The sequence below is a fragment of the Thunnus maccoyii genome, chromosome 18, assembly GCF_910596095.1.
Source record: "Thunnus maccoyii chromosome 18, fThuMac1.1, whole genome shotgun sequence".
Lineage (NCBI taxonomy): Eukaryota > Metazoa > Chordata > Actinopteri > Scombriformes > Scombridae > Thunnus > Thunnus maccoyii.
In genome coordinates, this window is record NC_056550.1 from 1,551,037 (window position 1) to 1,573,010 (window position 21,974).

The 21,974-nt window shown below is 40.7% G+C and overlaps 1 protein-coding gene across 2 annotated transcripts in view; it reads right to left on the minus strand.

Moving 5' to 3' along the window:
• Positions 1-2,893: 2,893 nt before the first annotated feature.
• abcc1 (ATP-binding cassette, sub-family C (CFTR/MRP), member 1) overlaps positions 2,894-21,974 on the minus strand; it is a 36,460-nt gene continuing 17,379 nt past the window's right edge. For both annotated transcript variants that reach the window (XM_042392056.1, XM_042392057.1), the window contains 16 exons: positions 21,156-21,282; positions 19,052-19,228; positions 18,654-18,821; positions 17,575-17,749; positions 17,312-17,372; positions 16,940-17,051; positions 16,184-16,391; positions 13,034-13,344; positions 12,625-12,824; positions 12,305-12,431; positions 11,669-11,770; positions 8,353-8,499; positions 8,055-8,213; positions 7,485-7,651; positions 5,487-5,681; positions 2,894-4,035 (listed from right to left, as the gene is read on the minus strand). In XM_042392056.1, the coding sequence (XP_042247990.1) occupies positions 3,927-4,035; positions 5,487-5,681; positions 7,485-7,651; positions 8,055-8,213; positions 8,353-8,499; positions 11,669-11,770; positions 12,305-12,431; positions 12,625-12,824; positions 13,034-13,344; positions 16,184-16,391; positions 16,940-17,051; positions 17,312-17,372; positions 17,575-17,749; positions 18,654-18,821; positions 19,052-19,228; positions 21,156-21,282 (2,545 nt within the window). In that variant the 3' untranslated portion in view covers positions 2,894-3,926. The remainder of the gene's footprint in view (positions 4,036-5,486; positions 5,682-7,484; positions 7,652-8,054; positions 8,214-8,352; positions 8,500-11,668; positions 11,771-12,304; positions 12,432-12,624; positions 12,825-13,033; positions 13,345-16,183; positions 16,392-16,939; positions 17,052-17,311; positions 17,373-17,574; positions 17,750-18,653; positions 18,822-19,051; positions 19,229-21,155; positions 21,283-21,974) is intronic.

Genomic DNA, 21,974 nt, shown 5'->3' on the forward strand with positions numbered 1-21,974 from the left:
TCGTCCCAAGAAGTAGACACCCTAAGAAGACCGTTTCCTCACCCTGTCAGCATTTAGATACCGTAGGCTGTCTTCTACAGATTTGCAGTCAAGGTTTGCAGGACAATATGGCCGACGGCTCCCTGCCCAGACAATCTGGAACATTGGTGCAAATGTAGCTCAGTGCACTTATGTTTTGTCTCTACTATGTAAAACAATAACAGACAGAAAATAATTTGTCACTTGTAAAGCAAAACTACTCAAAATCAGATGTGTGAAAATTGTTTGCCTGAACACTAGTCAGTCACCGGTAAGCATTATTATAACCAATTAGAACATATATATTTCTGCTGTGTTTGTTATGAAATAGAAGAATCTGTGTGCAATACAGCTGGTTTCTGATGTGCACTAAACTGTTCCCAGTGCACATTAGTGGGATTTCTTCCTGCATATAATTTCAGGAGCTCTCTGTAAACAGTACCTTATCAAAATTATCATTCAAATGAATATATCTTTATTCAATAAAAATATCACAGTAACTCACTAATACATACAACAACTCCTCTTGTGACTCCTGAAAACATGCATTTTTTACATGTTGGCATGACTTATTGGCTGTAAAACAAGTGTGCACAAAAATGAAAATGAGGGCACAAATGAACAGAAACAATAAAAATGTGTGTAAAAAAAAATGAATCATAATGTTTATGTTGTGCACAGTCAGTACCTTGTGAATGTCACTGGAGACAATCTAAAATCAAACTGTGTTTTGTTCTGTTCTTCGGTTTGGGCATCCAGACCAAAGAGAACAGACAGAGGACGGGCAAAGAATAGAACTGAGTTTGAAAAAGCCTTAAAAGCCTTAAACTCTCAGTTGGACATGTCAATCACTCAGTCCTGCAAAGTTTCCTTTTAAGAACTATGGAACCACAGAGAATTGTTTTATAGTATCAAAATATTTAAGCTCCAAAGCATTTACAACATGAGAAGAACCTCTAACCAAATCAGTGGCTAGTATGTCAATTTAAAGCTGTTGCATAAAGAAAACAAATACACAATAAATAGACAATCATTGCTGGATACGAAGTAACAGTCAAATGGAATCTATGCAACAGATTCCTTGAGTTTGTGCGTTTGAAGTTTTGTTAAGATTGAAACGTGTTGATGTAACAAACCACTGCCTAGGCCTGTGACATCACCAGCCTAATGGATGTTTCTGATCAATCAGGTGGCACACCTGTTGTTGCTCCTAACACCTCCACCTCCTCCTCATTATGCTCTCAAAGTAAAACTGAAAGTCAGCAACAGAAAATTCTCTCAGGAGAGTCAGTCCTGATGATCTTACAAACCAAGAGCTTTGCCCTGTATCAGTCAGCTTTGCTAGCTACTGGCTCAAAACATTAGCTGTGTCCCAGTTCCATACTACTTACTAATTCTGTGCAGATTTGAAGTCCATTTGTCTGTGCCTGAGGAGACTCACTCAACAGATAAGTCTAATGATGTTCTATATTTTTCCATGAATAAGAAAATTCAAACACATGCAATCACACCAGAGTGTGTCTCTCTCATCATTATGCATTCAAGGGAGGATTGTTCAAATAATAGGAGACATATTAACAGAGATTGATTATTCATTCCGCTGGATTTACTAAGGTCATGCAGTTTGCAACGGTCAATTTTGTGTGGAAAATGCTCTGTCTCTGGAGAGCAGGCGTAAACATAGCTTTGATGGGATTTACAGGAGTCACATGTGTGGCTGTAGTTGGTAAAATAAATGTGAATTAAATATAGGCTTGTTTATAACCAAATATAACGATACAGAAAACTATCTGATTACTGTAACAGCAAATGAACCAGGGGTAGAGAGTTGTGGCTTGTGTTGTGTTTAAACTTGATGTTCAATAAACTTTGAAATGCAGATTAGCAACAGCAATTATTATCATTATTATTGTTTTGGTAAAATATTTCCTGCGTGTGTTTTCAACACCATCTCCACCTCCACCTGCTGAACCTGCTGCTCCGTCCCTCTCTTTCTCCATCATGGTATCTTGTGTAGGATGTATTGTGTGCATATTTGATGCCATATGCAGCACTGAACATCAGACATAGCCTAATATAATACAATATTATACTTGTATGAGTAGCCTGATGTTTTAAAGGGGACATATTATGCTTTTTGTGGTTTTCTGTTATTTATATACTGTTCTGATTTCAGATAGCTATGTTAAACATGGTTTAACATAGTTCCAAAACTTTAGGTGAATGTGAAATGCTACCTGTATGACAAAAGCCCAGGTTTCAACCTACTTTGTTTGTGATGTTTTTTTCTATCTTGCCAATAGAATGACGTCAGATCGTCCCATGTGCCCATAAACGGTCATCTGCTCAGTAGCCTCTGTTGTCTAAGTTTTTCCAGGTGTTGTTCATGTTTTCCACTCTCATATTTTGGATAGGATTCTAGCTCAAACATGTACGGATGTCTTTGAGACATTGACATTTTGAGTAAAGAACAAGAAAAAGTAGTGAAATCCTACTACTATAGTTTGTTTCATGGTTTGCTGATGTAGCCTCCGGAGCTGGCGGAGGCCTTAAAGAGATAAAAGCTAAAACTGCCTGTTTGGGACAGAGGCTGAACTGAGGTGCTGTATAAAGGGTCAATATAAGATAAATAAGGAGACTTTTTAAACTGTGAATCCTACAAAGATATTCCAGTAAAGCCGCAGATGAAAAATATAGACCTGGAAATGTGCATAATATGTCTGCTTTAATAATAACATGTTTTCTCAGGTGGAATTGAATCTCAGCTGTTGTTTTGATGTGTATAAAATGTTTTCATATGAGATAGCTGTCAGGAGACCTTCCACATCTATAAACTAAAGTGGGATTGTTTGGACAGTGGATTGTGCTGCAGGAAGGAGTTTCAGTCAGCACCATCAGTGCTGCAGCAAACAGGAAGCTCATCCACTCACTACAGACAAGTGTTTTAACAAAAGCTTCAATGAATTGATCACTTTTTTTTACTGATTAATCCATCTATTTTCTGCTGCTTATCCAGGTTCAGGTCACATTAATATAATTAATTATCTATTTAGAATTATTGTTGTATACTGCTGAGAAGTACTGAAAAAAATTATATAATAAATAATTGTAGGCCATATTGTTCCATCATACTTTCATACTTGTGGTATTACATGTGAAATATGTTATTATATATTATAAACATATTCAATTGCACTTAAACTAACTTGGTGAACACTGCAGGAAACCTGTTTGTGTAAACATTTAGTATCTAGTATGGAATTGGGACAAATTATTTGTGAGGCAGAAATTTGTCACTTCATCTTTGCTTCTCTGGTTGTCATGACAATGGGAACACCCATAAACCCATTTTTAATGCGCTGTCTAGGTAAGTATCTGTTGGGGAGATACTGACTTTAAAGATACAGTTCCTGTTTTTGTCACAGCGCCCAGCAGCCCCCACATCCTGACCTCTTCTCAAATCACCACTGATGTTTAAAAATCTGTGTTTCAAAACAACTGGTTTTTGAGGGCAGTATTTGACACTACATGATTTTGTACTTACAAGACAACAGCCTTTTTGTCCTCTACCAACCTCAGCACTGCTCATCCCTCTCCCTTCCATGGCATGAATGAGCTGGGAAGAAATTGGGGTACATATGATCTGGACTAACAGAAAGAAGCAGGGTTGTCTGGGACTGGCAGCATACATTTGTGTAGTTAAATGAGGATAGGAGAGTAGGGTGAAGCAGGTCAAACCAAACCCTTTGCTCTCACCAACACCCTTGCTTTAATAGACAAACACTCCATCTGAACACTTCCCCTCCTTTATCTCCCTCTCACTCCTTTACACAGGATCTCCACAGCAGGGAGCCAGAGGAGCTTAGAGGATCTCAGAGGAACATCTGGACAGTGAGGCACCTCCTGCTTCAGACCAGCCCAGAGTCCTTCGCCATCTTGTAGAAGGCTCCTCTTTGAGCGATGAGATTGGAGGGAGAGTCAAATTCTGCAATCTCTCCCTTGTCCAACACCAGGACCCTAGAAGAGACAGAATACTAATAAATTTCTTAGCACAAACACTAGTACTACTAAAGGCTCAAATGTGCCTCATGCACCTATGCGCAAACACTCTTCTGCACCTTATCTCATGAAGATGACAAATTAATGTTTGAAATCTCCAAATAACATGAGAATTGATTCATCCTGTTTAGATGACAAAAAAGTAAGAATAAGTAACTATTTATCTGGAGATAATGAGAAGACAACGCCATGATACCACTGCTGGCTTCTGCAGACAATGTTAAACACAAAATGTTCAATCCAGACAGTAAGCATTCGGAGAGTTCCACATGTTTTGTTCTTCAGGCTCTGTGTTTCGGCATATTCAATTGTAAATAAAATGATGGATACTACATTAAAGTGCCAAGTATCAGCTTTAACTTGAGTAGGTTTATGTCAATATTAAAATAGCTTCTTGGGCAGCCATATATCGTTTCAATGTTAGTTCAGCACAAAAGAGCTCACATAAGACTCAGAGCTGATTGAGAGTTGACTGTTGCCAATTAGATTGGTGGAGTTGTCTGTCAATATATGGAGTAAAGAGGTTACCATGCAAATGAAGGATGTAGGCGGACATGTTTCCTTGTCAACGATCAAGAGAAGAATTGATAACTAGAACCTCAGAGGATTCAGCACAAGATGCAAACACCTGGTAAGCCTCAAACACAAGAAAGCCAGGTTGCAGTTCACCAAAACCCACAAAAAGAAAGCGGTAGATCTGGAACAAAGTTCTATGGACTGGTGAAACGAAAAAAAATCAACCTCTATCAAAATAATGGAAAGAGGAAAGTGTGGAGAAAATAAGAACAGCTCATGACCCAAAGCATAGCACTTCATCTGTCAGATATGGTGCTTCTGATATGGCTGGAGCATGTATGGCTGCCAGTGGAACTGCTGACAGACGCAACAGGATGAATTCAGAGGAACACAGGATCATTCTGTTCAGATAAACACATCAAAACTCATTGGAGCACATTTCATCATTCAGCAATCTGAAGCACAGGCTAAAGGCAGAGAGAGTCCACAACAAGCAAGAGCTGAAGGTGTCTGCAGTGAAGGCCTGAGAGAGCATCACCAGGGAAGATACAAAGTGTCTGCTGATGTCTATCAGTCCAAGACTTCAGCCAGTCATTGACCGCAAAAGATTTCACACTAAATATTAAATGTAATGATTTTGTTTGACTTCATGTATATCTGCCCAATTACTTTTGAACCCTTAAACTTTGGCCACTACGTGTTAAACCTCATCAAATTAAAGCTGAGACTTGGCACTTTAATATAGTATCCATTATTTTATTTACAATTGAATAATACCAATTGAGACTGAAGAACAAAATCTGTTTAACTGTCCAAATACTTCCTGTCTGGACTGAATGTAGGTATATCAAAGCATTCTATCATGCAAAGTGTTCATGTGTAGTGTATGGTACCTGGTGTAGTCCATGATGGTGTTAAGGCGATGAGCTATGGTCAGGACAGTGCAGTCCTCAAACTGAGAGCGGATGGTGGACTGGATCAGGTTGTCTGTCTCCATGTCCACAGCTGCTGTGGCCTCATCTAGAACCAGGACCTTGGTCTTCCTCAGCAGAGCTCTGGCCAGGCACAGCAGCTGCCGCTGACCCACACTGGAGTGAAAACAGAGATTTGCTTAAACAAAGTAGAGGCAGCACATCAGCAAACAGAGAAACTTAAATAAGTCTACTATAGTGCGTTTGGGCTCGAGTCCAGGTCCTCCCTCATCAGCTTTTTGAATTGATGGGCCCAATTTCAGGTAGAGGTGGAAGAAGTACACAGATCCTTTACCTAAGTAAAAGTACCAATACAGCAATTTAAAAAGATACTCCATTAGTATTGTAGTAAAGTCCTGCATGAAAACTCCTTCTTAAGTAAAAGTACATAAGTATTATGAGCTTGATGTAGTTAAAGTATTGCAGTAAAAGTACATAAGTATTATGAGCTTGATGTAGTTAAAGTATTGCAGTAAAAGTAGTGGTTTGGTCCCTCTGACTGATATATTATTATATATGACATCATTAGATTATTAATAGTGAAGCATCAGTGTTAGAGCAGCATGTTACTGTTGTAGCTGCTGGAGGTGGAGCTACTTTCAACTACTTTATATACAGTTAGCTAGTTTAGTCCAGTGGCTCCCAACCTAGGGGTCGGGCCCCTCCAAAGGGTCAGCAGATAAATCTGAGGGGTCGTGAGATGATTAATGGGAGAGGAAAGAAGAAAAAACAAAGTTCTGATACACAAATCTGTTTTCAGTTTTTGGACTTTTTCTCTAATCTTTGATTTTTGGTGAAATATTGGATCATTTGAACATTTATTGAAATGAAAGCATGTGAGAAGTTTAGAGGGAAAAGTCTTTATTTGGTGGAGCTGTTAACAACTCATAGACATCTGAAATGTGACCCCGACTACACACTGCTTTTTATAAGACGTCAAAAACCAAAAAGGTGGGAAACCACTGGTTTCATCTTTAACAATGTGTTGTATTTTAAAAGCTTGTTATATTATCCATTGAGTCAAATCTTCATCTGAAAAGTAACTAAAGCTGTCAAATAAATGTAGTGGAGTAGAAAGTATAAAATAGCTTCAAAGGGAAATACTCAAGTAAAGTACAAGAACGTCAAAATTGTACTTAAGTACAGTACTTGAGAAAATGTACTTATTTACTTTCCACCACTGATTTAAGGCTGAGGTAAGATAGCCAAGGGTCCTCTTTGGGTAGGGTAACCTTTTTCATACCTATGAAGAGCTCATCTGTCCACTTGCTGAAGCATGTTTACATGTTGCAGTGTGTACTAGAGTAATATGAATGCTACAGAGCAGGTTACGCATTATCTAGCTTGTGTGTTGGAGATATTAAATATTTAGTTGTATACTGTTTTCTTTAGACATACAATATGGATGATTAAGTCCAGGGTATGTGAGGCTTTTAGGAGGGCTGTATGGATAGCTGTATCTTCTAACAACTACCGCTGTTCTTACTTTTGTTCAGTGTTAAGCTTCTGTCAATGAAACTCAACACTTCCTGGAGATGTTCTACACTAAATGTCTACCAGCAAAGAGGTAATTTAAGCTGCAATAAGGCTTTAACTATGAAACATCTGCACAGGAAGTGTTGACTGTCACTGATAATAGCGCAAAACGGAATGAAAAAATGGCAAAGTAGAAGCAACTGGGATGAATTGGTGAGTGAGAGCAGTACTAGTGTGAGTGAGAGCAGCAGAGTGGTGAATATGACATCTCTGTTGTACTGATGGACGTATTGCTGTGGAAATAACAGGTAGAAATGGAAACAGTGTATATTATGTCTCTTATATAAGCTTGTTTGAGAAAAAGGCCTGCTTCTCTCACAGTTGAGGTAGATGAAGTCTTTAGTAGTTTGTATGGCTTTATATATGATTTAATAGCAGTTGTACCTGAGGTTCTCTCCTCCTTCACTACACTCGTGGCTGAGTTTGTCTGGAAGACCAGACACAAAGCTCTTGAGATGAGAAAACTCCACAGCCCTCCATACTTCCTCATCAGTGTAGCTGTCAAAGGGATCCAAGTTCATCCTCAGAGAACCTGAAAACAGCACTGGATCCTGAGGAGGGGGAGAGAGTTGCATATCTGTGTATCACATCATGGGACCAATTCTTTTGTCATATGTGCCACACTGACTAGATGATTTGGTGAGATGAGGAATAATTTAGCTGAGCCCCATTTCTAGACTGGACTGAATCTACCACTCTTAACATGTTTAAGCACTCACTAAAGTATCAATTTGTATTCTGCTCCTAATGTAATCAAAACAAACTACACAAGGTAGACAGTAGACTTTATGGCAGTGAGGATACACCAGCTGTGTGTGTACTACAAATACAACCACATAAGGCCTCACTTAGAATGAAGGCAATTTTAACTTGGACTGGCATTCATGTCAATCCCTGGTACGCCATTCAGATATCATTTAACTCCATGTTCTTTAGTGTCCTCTCTGCACTAACCTGTGGTATGATGGTGATTCTGGAGCGGAGTTCATGGAGGCCCAGCTGAGCAATGTCCACCCCATCAATGAAGATTTGACCCTCAGCTGCCTCAATGATCCGGAACAGTCCCAGTGTTAGGGATGACTTCCCCGCTCCAGTGCGCCCCACAATCCCCACCTAATGGGCAGATGTAGCAGCTGATGTTACAATGGCCATACTGTACTCTCAATGCACCAACAACCTCTGTTCAAAAAGTAGAAGTATTCTTAAGTAGACATCAAATTAGTTGTAAAAGCCTAGTGATGTAAAGGCAGACCTTCTCTCCTCCATTAATTTTGATGGTGATGTCGCGGATGGCCAGGTCCAGATCGTGGCGGTAGCGCAGGCCAAAGCCTCTGACGTCTATGCAGCCTTCAGTGGGCCACCCTGGGGGAAGGGTGGAGGCCTCGCGTTTCCACTCTGCCTGGTGGTCAGAGGGTGCACAGGTCAATTAGCACATCAACATCCACCACAACCCCACTTGCACTTTCACTTTCACTTTCACTTCTGTGACCCTGTTTGGAACTTGTACCTTGTATGTAGATAAAGAGCTGGAAAACAGAGATGGACGAAATATTCTGAAAACTACTAGTACAACAACATAAAAAGCCTTCTAATACAAGTGAAAATCCTGTGTTCAAAATCTTACCTAAGTATAATCACCAAAATGTACTTCAAGTATCAAAAGTACATTTTGCAGCTTATTATACAGCAGTCAGTGTTATATTATTGTGTACTATATGATAGGTTGATTACTACTGATGCATTAAACGTGTAATGCAAGATTTTAATGTTTTAGCTGATTGAGGTGGAGCTAATTTCAGTATCTTGCTATACAGTTGGATGATTAAAAAACTGCAACTGTAAAACTGCATTATATTTTACAACATGTAAAATTTTAATAAATATATGTTTTGCTTGAAAAATCTTACTCTCAAAAGTAACCAGTAAGCTGAAAAATAAATGTAGTAGAATAAAAATACAGTATTTTCCTCTGAAATATAGTGTGTAAGTAAAGGTATATTGAGTAAAAGTACCTAAAAATCATGTATAATCATCAAATACCTAGGTTAGATTCCACCACTGTTGAAATCTTATGTAATTTAATAGCTTAAATAATTAAACAATCAGTAGCAACCTACAGCATGTTAATGTGTGCTTGTGTGTGTCTTTGAGGTCACCATCATTATCTCTGAACTCTCCTGGATTTTATTTGCTTCTGCATCATACCATCCTGGTGTCTGGACTCCCATGAAAAAAATCAGAATAAACTCTGGTGTTTTCTAGCGATTATTTGATGTTTTGTGTATTTCAAATGCTTTCAATAGTACATCATGTGTATACCTACTGTATATGTCGATAAAAACAGGATTGTAAATCATTTCCTGTACCTTTAAAAGGTGACATATTATACCTCTTTTCCACAAGTTAGCACAGTTCTCTGGGGTCTTAATAAAATGTCTCTGACATGCTTTGGTCAAAATACTACAAGGATTAAGCACCACAGCAGTCTTCTCACCCTGTCTCAACAGCCCTGGTCAGAACGGCCAATTTGAGTGCCTGTTCCTTTAAATGATAATGAGCTGCTGCTCACCTCACCCCCCTCTGCCGTGGGGTGTGCCGACGCGAGTACGGCTTCGCACTACCATGGCAACTGTTGAGCGTGAACCCTGGGAGAAACATGGCTGCCAGAGAAAAATAGCAGTTATCTGGATGTAACTCCAGGTCTATGAGTACGTGAGTAGCCCTCTAACGGGCGTTGCTATTGGTTTACCCAATAGCAACACCAGCCATGCTCTGCCTCAACACCTGAGAAAGATCTTTGCACTCACCACCCAATCAAGAGGTAGCAACCATGCAGCATCCTCTCACTTCAAGACCCCAGCACTAGCTTCGCTCTTCTGTCTTTGAAACTCAGCAACAACAACTGGGGCCAGCTGGGCCTGTGGTTAGAGGGCTACACACATACTCATAGAACTGAAGTTACATCCAGGTAACTACTGTTTCTATGTTGTACGTGCTCTGCCCTCTAAGGGGCTTCGCTATTGGTTAAGACCTGAGGCGAAGGCCGTTACAGATGAGTTGTACTTTCAGCTGGGCTTGAACCGACACTAGTCCGAACCCAGCCACAACCAAGAAACAGCATTTGAGCACCGCCTGTCTTAGGGTCTTGCACCGGACTGCAAAAAAAGCCAGCAACAGCTGGCCGCTTACTAAAAACCTCAGTCTGCTCCAGACTAGGTCCCCTCAGGCAGTGCACCAAGCACTGAATGAGACACAGAACCAGCAGTCATGTCCCTGAGATATGACTGAACAAAAGTTGAAGTGGAAGACCAGGAGGCAGCCAAACAGATATCCTCCAGACACCGCTGAAAAGTGCCATAGAGGACGCAATGTTCAAAATCTTTTCATTGAGATTTTCAACAAAAGTTTCCAGGGTTGGGTGGATATATTCCACATTGTTATGAAATATACACCAATGTAGTGTCATATAATAAAACAAGCAGTGACAATAATGACAGTAATAAAGTAAGACATCCCTACCCCCACCCCTTTGATTATCTAGAACAGGTATATGGAAATGCATAGAAATAAACAAATAAAATTAAAGATGTAGCCATTTCCATGAAGGCAGGTGTTTTATTTTTAGTGTCAAGGGCAGTTAGAATGCATGTCACGCCATGTCATTTGGGTGTTAAGTATGTCAAAAAGGGTCCCCAGGTCTTATAGAATTTCTTCTCAAAGCCACTGATTGAGAAGTGTATCATCTCCAATTTAAGGCAAGATATTATGTATCAAAGCCACTGACTAAGTGCAACAAGTTGCACCCACACAGGCAACCATACTGCACCCTGCAAATATCAGATGAGGATCATCTCCATCACTAATGCCAAACAGCTACTAGAGGGGCTGGGATTCGTCATTCTCGTCCCATGGTTTGGAATGAGCTGTCGTGGTCTCCGCTGCTAGCCCTGGGCTAGTGTGGAGGGAGAAGATGGACTTGGCAAACTTGTGCCATCACTTGTGTTGTTTCCAGGCAGGGCAGGAGTCAGCCTCAGCCTGTTGCCACCAACCCAGGCAGTAGAAACAGGATTCATGACAATCCACTGGCGGCATAGGCAAGGCACACGAAATGCAGGACTTGCTAGCAGACATCTTGAATTTCTTCTGCGACATTGGATGGTGAAATGAAATTTGAAGATGATCTGTTCTCAAAGTGGCTGAGTGAAAAAGGGAGATGAGCAACACTAGAGCTGGGGTCTTATAGTGGGAGGGTGCTGCTGCACAATTGGTACCTCCTGATTGGTCAGTGAGAGCAAAGATCTTTCTCAGGTGCCAAGGCGGAGCCTCATAGGTTAAACCAAAGGCGAAGCCCATTAGAGGGCGGAGCAGGTATGACATAGAACATGGCAACCATATATGCTTGAACCAGAGACAGACCCTGAGCAAAAAGAGGCTCCCGAACAAGTTCAAGCATCAAGGATACAATAGGACATTTCTGAATGGTTAGTTATTAGTTTTATGTCACATTGACATTTCTTTTGTATGTGGGTTTGTTGGCTCAGGTCAAACTGGGATTAGCTTCTTTGTACCTCTTTCTTTGTGTCACTGTACTCTTTCACTTTCTCCACAGCCACTATGTTGGTCTCCACATCAGAGGACATCCTCACCAGCCAGGTCAGAGAGGCAGTCAGCTGAGCATGGGAAAGTGGAAAGCAAGATGAGGATTCTATCAAAAACTGAAGGCTACTCGTTTTTAACTTCACATGTTCATTGCTACCAGCCAAACATTCATATAATCTTTTTCTACAAATCATACAGGCTTGTGTTGAATATTGTATCACTTTAAAATTGATAGGGCAACTGGGCTAAACTCCTTGTAGTTATTTGGCTGTTTGTCTCTGCACTCTGATGTGACTGGAAAGTTGAAGTCATTCTCTAGTTAATGGTAGAGTAATCAGCGCTGCTACTAGTTACTCCTCATCCTACATTTTGCTGCAAGTAGAAGTAAATTGCTCGACCTCTCTAAATGTGAGAGGGTAAAAGGTCAAAAAGGTCAAAAAAGGTAGTGATACAAGAGATTCATAATCAAATGGTGTCATATACATTTTTACAAAACATGTACAAAGCATCCTACAGGCTAGAGTGGTTTCTAACCTGACTTATCTTTGCCCCTGAAGACAGTGTGAGCATGAGCAGTTCACACAGGTTTGAGTGTCAGTGTTTACCTGGAGGGCATAGGAGATAGACAGCCCCATAATGCCTGGACTGAGGCTCTCTCTGGCTATGACAGCAAACAAAGCGGCAAATGACACGATGCAGTTTCCTACAAACTCCAGACGAACTGCCAGCCACCTACACAAACACAACAAGATATTAAAGGAAGAAGACTATTCCAAGAAATAAATGGCACATTCAGTGGAACTGAAGAAATTTAAAGATTTTTTTCCAATTTATTTTTATTTATTTTTTCCTCTGTATTTTTCATGACACAGTGCATACTGTTGCAGCAGGTGCAGTAAGACTGAGTACTAACACTATTCCTGACCTGTTTGCTACTATGCTGGGGTAGTAGGCCTTCTGGTTGCGGTCAACCCGGTTGTCACTCTCACGGATGAAGCGCTCCTGTTCACCGAAGGCTCGGATGACTGAGGTGCCCAGCAGTGTTTCATTGAAGTGAGTGTAGATGGGTGAACGGCTAACTGACTCCAGACGCTTCAGCTGACGAGATGATGCCACATAAAACCTCTGGACAGAGTAAGAACAGAGCCGTCTGACACCTTGATTCACACTTGACCACAATCAAATACAGTGCAGCTGTAAACCGTGGAACAGTAACACTTATAATGCATAGCCCAATGTATGTTCATGTTTAAGGGACCAAAATGCATGAAAGGAATGGAAAAAGAAAACAGAAAAGAAGTGGTTTTTTTGCGTTCTGAAAATTTCACACTAACCTGCACAAAAAAGTAGAGCAGACCGAGAAAAGGAATGATGATTGACACCAGTGGTGTGGCGATCAGGATGATGACACAAGAACCCATCACATTGAACATGGAGCCCATGAACATCTTAATAATGCTGGGGATCACTGAGTCAATGGTGTCCATCTCCTTGGCAAAGCGGTTGACCAGATTACCGCTGGGGGTTTGCTCAAAGAAGGACATAGGTGAGCGCAGGACATCGTACAGCATGGACTGGTGGAGGCAGCGAGATGCCAGGATGCCCCCGATGGACATGGAGAGGGAGTAACCAAACACTGCCAAACCTATAAGAGATCAGTGGGGTTTATAGGGTAAGATCTGTATGCTGCACAGTCTGAGCTTGAAACACACACACACATGCATACACTGAGGCCAAGAACATACCCTGCCTGAAAAGATGAGTGCCTTGAGTTACGCAAGCTTCATTTGATGAACTGTCTATGAAAGGTTTCATATTGAAATTCTTGACATACACAAGTGAACTACAGTTTCAGCTCTAAGTCAAGCCTGAGTCCAGACCTTTTTGTTTCAAGTCCTAAACAAGTCATTATTTTTCTCTCTGCTAGTCTGCCCTGCCAACCGTACTTCTCCCTCCTCCCCATGCAATGTGACTTTGTCAGAGTGATGTATACTGTGAGAACAATAACGAGTTGCTTCACTGCACATTTTGAATCTTTGATCTTGGGGAAGACATCAAGTCATTTCAAGTCAAGTCACAGAGAAAATGGTGTTGAAGCCAGTCAAGTTACTTTTTTCTAATTTGTCTACCAGAGTCTACCTCAGTCCAAGTTATGTGAGTAAAGTCTGCACTTATGATGAGCACTTGAGGTAAATGAGAAAATGTGTCTTTGTAGTTTGGTGAGCTGACCCTTTTAGGATGTTTCAGTTCCCTTATTTCAGCTCAGAGGAGTGAGGAGGGTCCTGGGACCCCATAAAAACCTATTTTCTATATAGTTACATTTATTTGCTTGTTGAAAAGTTGAAAGGTGAGGTTCAGCACAAGATAGGCAAGTGACAGTAAGCAGGCAGCTAATGTGTACTGGTGCTGCAGCTGCTCGCATGAACTCCACGGGTTAGAGCTGTGCAAACTAATTAACACTTTTAAACTCTACGGTTGTGCTCCTTCTCTGCACTGAGAAAAGCCTCATTTATGTCTTTTAAATTCAGTAAACATAAACAAATACATTTACAAAATATCTCTCCTTATTTAGCCAACTGGATACAGCAGTAAACAACATTTGCGATGATCTCAGTTGTAGAAACATGGAATCTGTTGGAATAGCTGACCTCACTAGGGTATAGAAAGTTAATTGCTGTCCTGGTGCTGTGTCAGAAGATTTAAATAATGAATGAAGATATCCATGCTGTGCCAGCTGTGCATAAAGTATGCAGGATTTTGGAGAGGTCTGAGTGTGAACAACTGCTGATGAGTTAGTTTGAGCAGGTGGGAGACACAATTGAATATAATCCATTAAACAAATGGAGGGTGTTTCTGCCTCTGCAATCTGCACTTAAAGGCATACTACATAAATACCTCATACTACCTTCACCTCACACAATTAAAAAAAATAGCCCATAGCCCAATTGGATGCACAATACGCCATGCTTTTTGACTTGACGAATTAACCACATGCTGTCTCCTTTGAGGGGATAAGCCGCGGTGATAGGGTACATAAAGTGTCATTGTATGCTGATGACCTTCTCCTATATATCACCAACCCTGCGCTTTTGTCTCTTCCCTCTAGCCTATCCAGTCTGGAAGAATTCGGGAAGCTGTCTCTATAAGCTGAACCCTTTGTTTTCCCTTTGAACCCCACTGCTCTTAATATTCCTGCCTCTATGTTTCCCTTCAGGAGAGTGACCTCCCACTTCAACTTGGGGATCACAGTTCCTCACTTCTTTCACCTTTTATACAAACTAAATTTTTCTCCTCTAATTGACAAATGCAAACGAGATATGGAAAGCTGGCACATGTCACCACTATCAATGACTGGGTGTATTTGCCTGCTTAATATGAACATTCCAATACTCATTTCCAAAGAGCAGTTTAGCACTCTTGACAGGATTTTTTTCTAACTTTATCTGGGGTGGCAGGCAGCCTTGGATACACAAGGCCTTCTTACAAAGATCCAAAGCATTGGGGGGAATGGCTATGCCCAATATTCTCTATCATAACTGGGCAAGTAACATCCAGAAGGTTGTTATGTATGTCCAAGGTAGCTCATTTGAGCATGCACCAGAATAAGTGAAGGTAGAATCACATGATCTTCCTTTTCACTCCCTAGTCACTTCCCCATTACCACTGGCAATTGGTGCATCTTACAACAATCCGGCTATAGCTCACACAATCAGAATATGGTCTCAATTTAGGAAACAATTTGGTCTGGAAAACCACCAGCCAAGTCAGATCTGTCTTTTTGAACGTGGCATGGGAATGTACTATGTACTATTAGTTATTATATCTATATGTCTATAGGGTATTCGCATCATTCAAGCAATTGGCAGAAAAATTTAACCTACCCCACTCTCATTTCTACCATTATTTACAAAATAGGCATTTTGTACAGAAGGGTTACCATCCTTTCCCTGAGATACCCCAAGTGACATCAATAGACACTCTTTTAGCCACAGATGCTAGTCTCAAGGGTGCCATCACAATGATCTTTGATATACTGGCCAATATAAATCCTCAGCCTATGGCTAGCCTTAGAACCCTATGGGAACAAGATCTTGGCACACTCCTCCCTAATGATTTGTGGAATGTAGATTTAGAACAAGCACACTCCTCCTCTTCATGCAGTAGATGTGGGGAGTGAGGGGATTTGTAAAAGTATTCAATATGTGATTTGTACAGATTAAAACTGGAAATGCCAATAAACGCATAGATGCACAAATACCAGCAACAAATCAGATGCAATACTATTTTTTAGATTTTGTTTCCTAATTCAGCATCTTGCTAGAAAGAGTGTATATGTGTTGAGTATAGGTGTGAATGACAAAGAAACTTTCATGCTCTTCTGGTGTGTCAGAAAGATTCTTTTCATGACTTCTCATTTCCTCAAGCTTCTTGGCTCAATAATAATATTGTATATATGCTTCTGTCTCCCCCCTACCCTTCCTCACCCTGGGACAGGCCGAGAGCACCGTACACCCCGAGTCTCGTCTGTCTGTAAGGCTGAGTGCCATTAACTACGGGGTCATCAGTCCACAGGCTCAGCCAGTAGTTGGAGAACAGGGAGACCAGGTGATGGGCGAGGAACAGCAGTAGACTGATGCAGGACAGGAGCACTCCGATGGCTTTCAGATAGGCACAGAACACTGAGAGCTTGACCTGGGGAGGGAGAGGAGGCCAGCTTGGATCAGACTGCACTTGGATATGCGATGATGAATCCTTGCTCTCATGTGAGTATGTCAAGTCTCTAGAGTTGGGCCGATAGGCGATGCCATCGTCCATCGCTGATGGCTGACGGTCATCGCCCACTGAGCCTCTACCGTTGTAACATCGTGATTTAAAAGCCCCCCCGCGGTGAAACAGAGGAGAGGAGAGAAACTTAGCGCGACCATAAATGACAGCAAAACACAGTAGATGCTTACACTGAGCTAAAGTGAAACGAGTGTACATAAATTAGGTAAATAACATAAATAAACGGTGTCTACTGCGTTTTGCTGTCATTTATGGTCGTGCTGAGTTTCTCTCCTCTCCTGTTTCACCGCAGGCGGGGCTGAGCGCTTTGTGCATGTGTGTCCTCTGAGCGGAGCAGAGGAGAGACAGAACAACATGAAGTACTTGAGTTGACAACAGCTACACTCGTTACGTTACTGTAAGTGCAATAAAAGCTTTGTTTCTGTAGACATCGCTCAACCCTAGTCTCTACCTACCCGTCCAGTGCTGGCCTTGTCAGCCTCTGTCAGCTTTCCCACCTCGGGATTCTTGGCCTTCTTGTTCAGCACCTCTCCGTCCTTGCCCGTCTGGGACAGTTTGGACTCACTGCTGCTTAGACATGGAATAATACAAAGAAACACAGGAGCTTCAAAAAGAGGAACAACTAGTATATATCATGATGAAACATATATAAGTATAGGTCTGGTGATATTCCATATTATTCTTATTATCAACATATTCCCATGAAAAGAGCCAGACCAACAATGAATTGATCTTTCTAGCAGCTATGGTATGTGTATCTAAAGCCTGATATACCTTATTCCTCTGTGTCATAGAGCTCTATTGTTGTTTTTCACAGTTTCACTCACCCAGCAAGAGCAGTCACACTGCCATTCTCTAATGCTTTGGTTCCTTTCTTTGGTTCAGATTCTAAATGTAAGAAGGAAACAAAAAATTAAGTGTTGAGAAATTATTTATCCTTAAAAATGATCTACAACCACTGCAGCAAAAATCTAAGATCCAAAACACAGTTAATGTTCATGGAGCAGATTTGCTCATTCTCAGCAGTGCAATTACTAACTTCTCCTTAATGTGATCAAGGAAAATAAAAAAAAAGTGCAGTGTGTCTCACCATCGTTGTCAGTGTGGTCGACAGCAGCGTATGTTCGCTGAAACTCAGCGAAGGCTCCGTCTGTGGCCATGAGCTGCTGGTAGGAGCCCATCTCTGTGATCTCTCCTTCCACCATGACCAGGATCAGGTCAGCCTGGGGCAGGTAGCTCAGCCCGTGGGTCACCAGCACACGAGTCTGCACACAGCCACACAAATTTGACATGCTCGTATGTAAAAAGGTGATACCCGTACCTTTTTAAAGTCAATAAATCATTAGCGTATTCATTTCAAGTCCTTTTATATTAAATATCTGCTGACACTGAGATTGATCCAAAAGTTTTTAAATTTATATTTTTTTTTCCAGACAAATGTCATAGAAGGCTGCCAAAAGAGAAGCAACGTGAAGTGAAATTATGAATTCTTATCATTTTTATCCTCACACTAACAAATAAACTGCAGTAGTTTCACATAAAACTTGATCATCAGTTCAAAAGATGAACAGCTGTGTTAGAAAATATCTGGTTATTTAAGTAAAAAGTCGAAGGTACTGCCATTCTGGGGTGGTTATTACTACTCTCATTGTGCATTTCAGCAAGAAGCAGCCAATCACCGAGCAGGTAGAAGCTAAAGATACATCCTTGTTATGGTGTTGACAAAACTGATTTTACAGTCTACAGAGTGAATCAGTTTACTTTTAATTTCTGGGTCGCTTATGAGTGAATTCAGCAACTATGGCTATTGTTTACAACTTCAGTGACAAAGCGTTTAATCACACTCTCATTCGCGCTTCTTCTTCATAGCAACAACAGCCGAGACACACTGGTATTGCGGTATTCTTAGCCGTCCGCCAAAATCCTGGACAAAACGGGTTTTCTCAGAAATGAAGTGTAAATAATCGAAACAGGTGGTCAGAATATCAACCTATAGGATTGTTACATTATCTGGGAGAGTCCTGAGTTTCTATGTTCTGTAATATTGAGATTGTTAAAAGAAAATATTGAAATGGGAATACAGAATGGGGAAACAGAACCAGCAGCCCCTCCCACTGCGTATCTCTATAACAACAATATACATCAGTGGGAACTTGAGATCATACACACCTTGTCCTTCAGCAGACCCTGTGGGCCGATGACTTTATCAAAGATGTGTTTTCCTACATGAGCGTCGACAGCAGACAGTGGGTCATCCAGCAGATAGACGGCACGGTCACAGTAGACAGCCCTGGCCAGGCTCACCCTCTGCTTCTGACCTCCAGACAGATTCACTCCCTGTACAGACAAACAGACAGAGCTAAAAACTATGCAAGGCTATTTTATGATTTTAAAGACAGCAACTAAAACTTTTTTTTTTTATTATTGTAAGCAACTCACATTTCTCTTTCTAGACAAGCCGTAATTTTAAAAGTAGACAACTTAAACGAATAGTTGACATCTGTTCTACTCTGCAGATAAATTAAATGACTAAATGTGTGATTAAATGCGTGATCAGGAGTTGATACCTTCTCACCAATCTCGGTCTCGTCTCCAGCAGGAAGGATCTCCAGGTCCGGCTGAAGGGCACATGCTTCCACCACATCCTGATACCAGGCCTCAATCCTCTCCTGGCCAAACATTATGTTGTCTTTCAGTGTGGAATTCTGGATCCAGGCCTGCTGGGGAACATAGGCCACCGAACCCTGCAGGGCAACACACATCAGCTCACATGCAAAGGGCCTTATACAAGAACCACCCATATGAACAGATTGGTACTTAAGTGGCATATGTGAGTAATTAATTAAGAGAATCTGTGGAATTCACCAATTTTCTCTGAGGTATTAAAAAAATTAACAAGTGGTCCAGGCCTGCGGGGTTAGGGTTGGGGTTATTTCACTTGAAATCATATGCCATAATCTGATAATCTAGTAGAATACCTAAATGAACTAACATGAAACCAGTTTTTAGCGCCACTAACAAAGTTCTGCTGATTCAGTGAGGAACACGTTTCACTTCCTGTAAATTCTTCACAATAAAAAACTCCCGTTATTTAGTCATTTAAAAGCCTTCACTTCGAAGCAGTGAAACAGGAAATGTTGGGTTTTCATTGGCAGTAACTTAACACAACTCTGATATGTCTGCCCCTCGGCAGCTTCCTAGAGGTGGCTAATCAGAACAGGGTGGGCTCATTGGGAAGGGGGCCTTTAAAAGACAAGAGTTCAAATGCACTGTTTAGAGACAGAGGTTGAACTGAGAAACTGCATAAAGGGCCAGTATAAGTTAAATAAGGGTTTTTTTTAACTGTGAATTATGCAAAGCTACTCTAGTGGAATCCAAAAACAAAAATTTAGGGCTGAAAATGAGCATAATAGGTCCTCTTCAATGTCCCCACACCCTATAGGCTGTGGGGACATTGGTGGAAGTTGACTGGTGGAAGGCCTTCCACCAGTCAACTTCTTCTTTGCTGTTGTCCGGTTAGTGCCAGTGACAAAAACAAAATAAAGAATAACTTTGATGAAATGTATTATAATTTTCATTAACAAATGAAAACTAATCGATAGTGTCTTATTTGATGGCTTGCATGCATTTGCAGGATCACACTGTCAAACAGTATCGTCTACCACCCAAAATATCTCTTGTTCAGAAGCTTCTTGACCTTTTCCTCTAACAAACAGCATGCTGTATTCATCAATGTTCTGTATCTCAGTATTGTTAGAGAACATCACCATTTTTTGGAAAGAAAATAGATTTATGGAATAAATCAATCTACAAACCCACTGAAAATTTGACACAAAGCAGCAACAAGACAGCTGGACAAACCACAAAAACAGGCAGGACAGCACACTGACACCTGATAAAAAGGTAAGCTAACATTAATTTAACATTATCATTATTCAGTCTGCTATCTTTTGTGTTTACAGGCTGTCACTAGGAATGATTGCAGGATTACTGATGGTTATCAATCACTAAAGGAATATTGCTGCATTGATGTTATTCAGTGTTTTAGCTGCTCATCTTTAAGCTAAACCCAGACAGCAAACAGATTTTAGTTAACAGGTGGGTGAATCAAATTTCTGAATGATCAGCTGGTCTGCAGTGGAGATCCAAGGTAACTGTGATAATACCAAGTGATCAGAACAACAGAGAGAGAGACACACTGTTCAAACAGCCAGAATGATAACTGGATCAGCCTGTGGTATTACTGCCTGGTAGAAAGAGGAAAACAGTGCCCCACAGATCCAAACAACATCTAAAACCATGGTAACTATAGCCTGTAGAACGTCTGGATGACATGAAAATCAAAAAACTAGACATTTCATTTTCATCACAAGAACTAGAACCACTGTAAAAATCAGGTGCTAGTGCTCTCTCTGCATGTTATTGTGTACATTCTGTGCAAATCTTCTTGCCTGATTCAATTTGATTTCTCTCAGTGTTTTGGTCTCTGAGATACAGAGCACTCTGTGAAGAACTGCCATGGAAATAACAGGCTTGCAGGACCAGTGCAAGCTTTAAACCATGAAAATCTTGTTGAAGCCATATTGGGAAAAACAGCAGACAGAGAGGTTTCAGTGTGCAAACCTTCCACTATGTCAGTTTATTTGTGTGAGAGAGAGCGAGAGCAGCCACCTTGACAGCCACAGTTCCTTCTAGTTTGTCCATCTCTCCAAGCAGGGCAGAGAGCAGCGAGGACTTTCCTGAACCCACGTGACCCACCACAGCCACCAAAGAGCCTTCTGGGATACACACATTCAGCCTGCAGACACACAGAGACATTCAACTCATTTCACTTCCATTTAAGGAATAATCAGGTTCATTTTTTAATAACCAGTGAATTGCATACTTATGAACTAATCTAATTATTTTATTTTGTTTGCTACTTTGTGTGATATTGTGGGAGAAAACACATTATTAGAAAAAAGAAGGAAATTAATTTTTTAATAGTCATCCGGAATGTTGATGAGTTGTATGAGGACAATATAACCACAATAAACTGAACCTGTAAAAACAAACGACACAGATTACAGAAGCTGTTTTAACACTGCCTGCAAAACATTCCATATTTGCCATTGCTTGTTGACTTCTTTATGGCTGAGACAGACTCATATGTTATTACAGAATATTGCCATCTGTATCATCAGTCAGTACATTGTAACAAGGGTCATCCTGAGCTGATTCACAGGATCAGGATTAGGTCCGATCCAGGGAGAACTATCAACTGTTTTAATACTAAAAGCTGATACCAATGTTGATGTTCAAATAATTTGTTTTTTTTACCACATAATGACAAATGACATGGACAAATATTTATGATAAAGATCCTTTAAATGTGATTATTTAAGATTCGTGACCAAGATGTATGATGAGTTGGACATTTCATAGCAGCAAATATGTATACAGTTCATTTGAAACTAGAAAATAAATTGGTGTCAAAACTGATAACAAAAA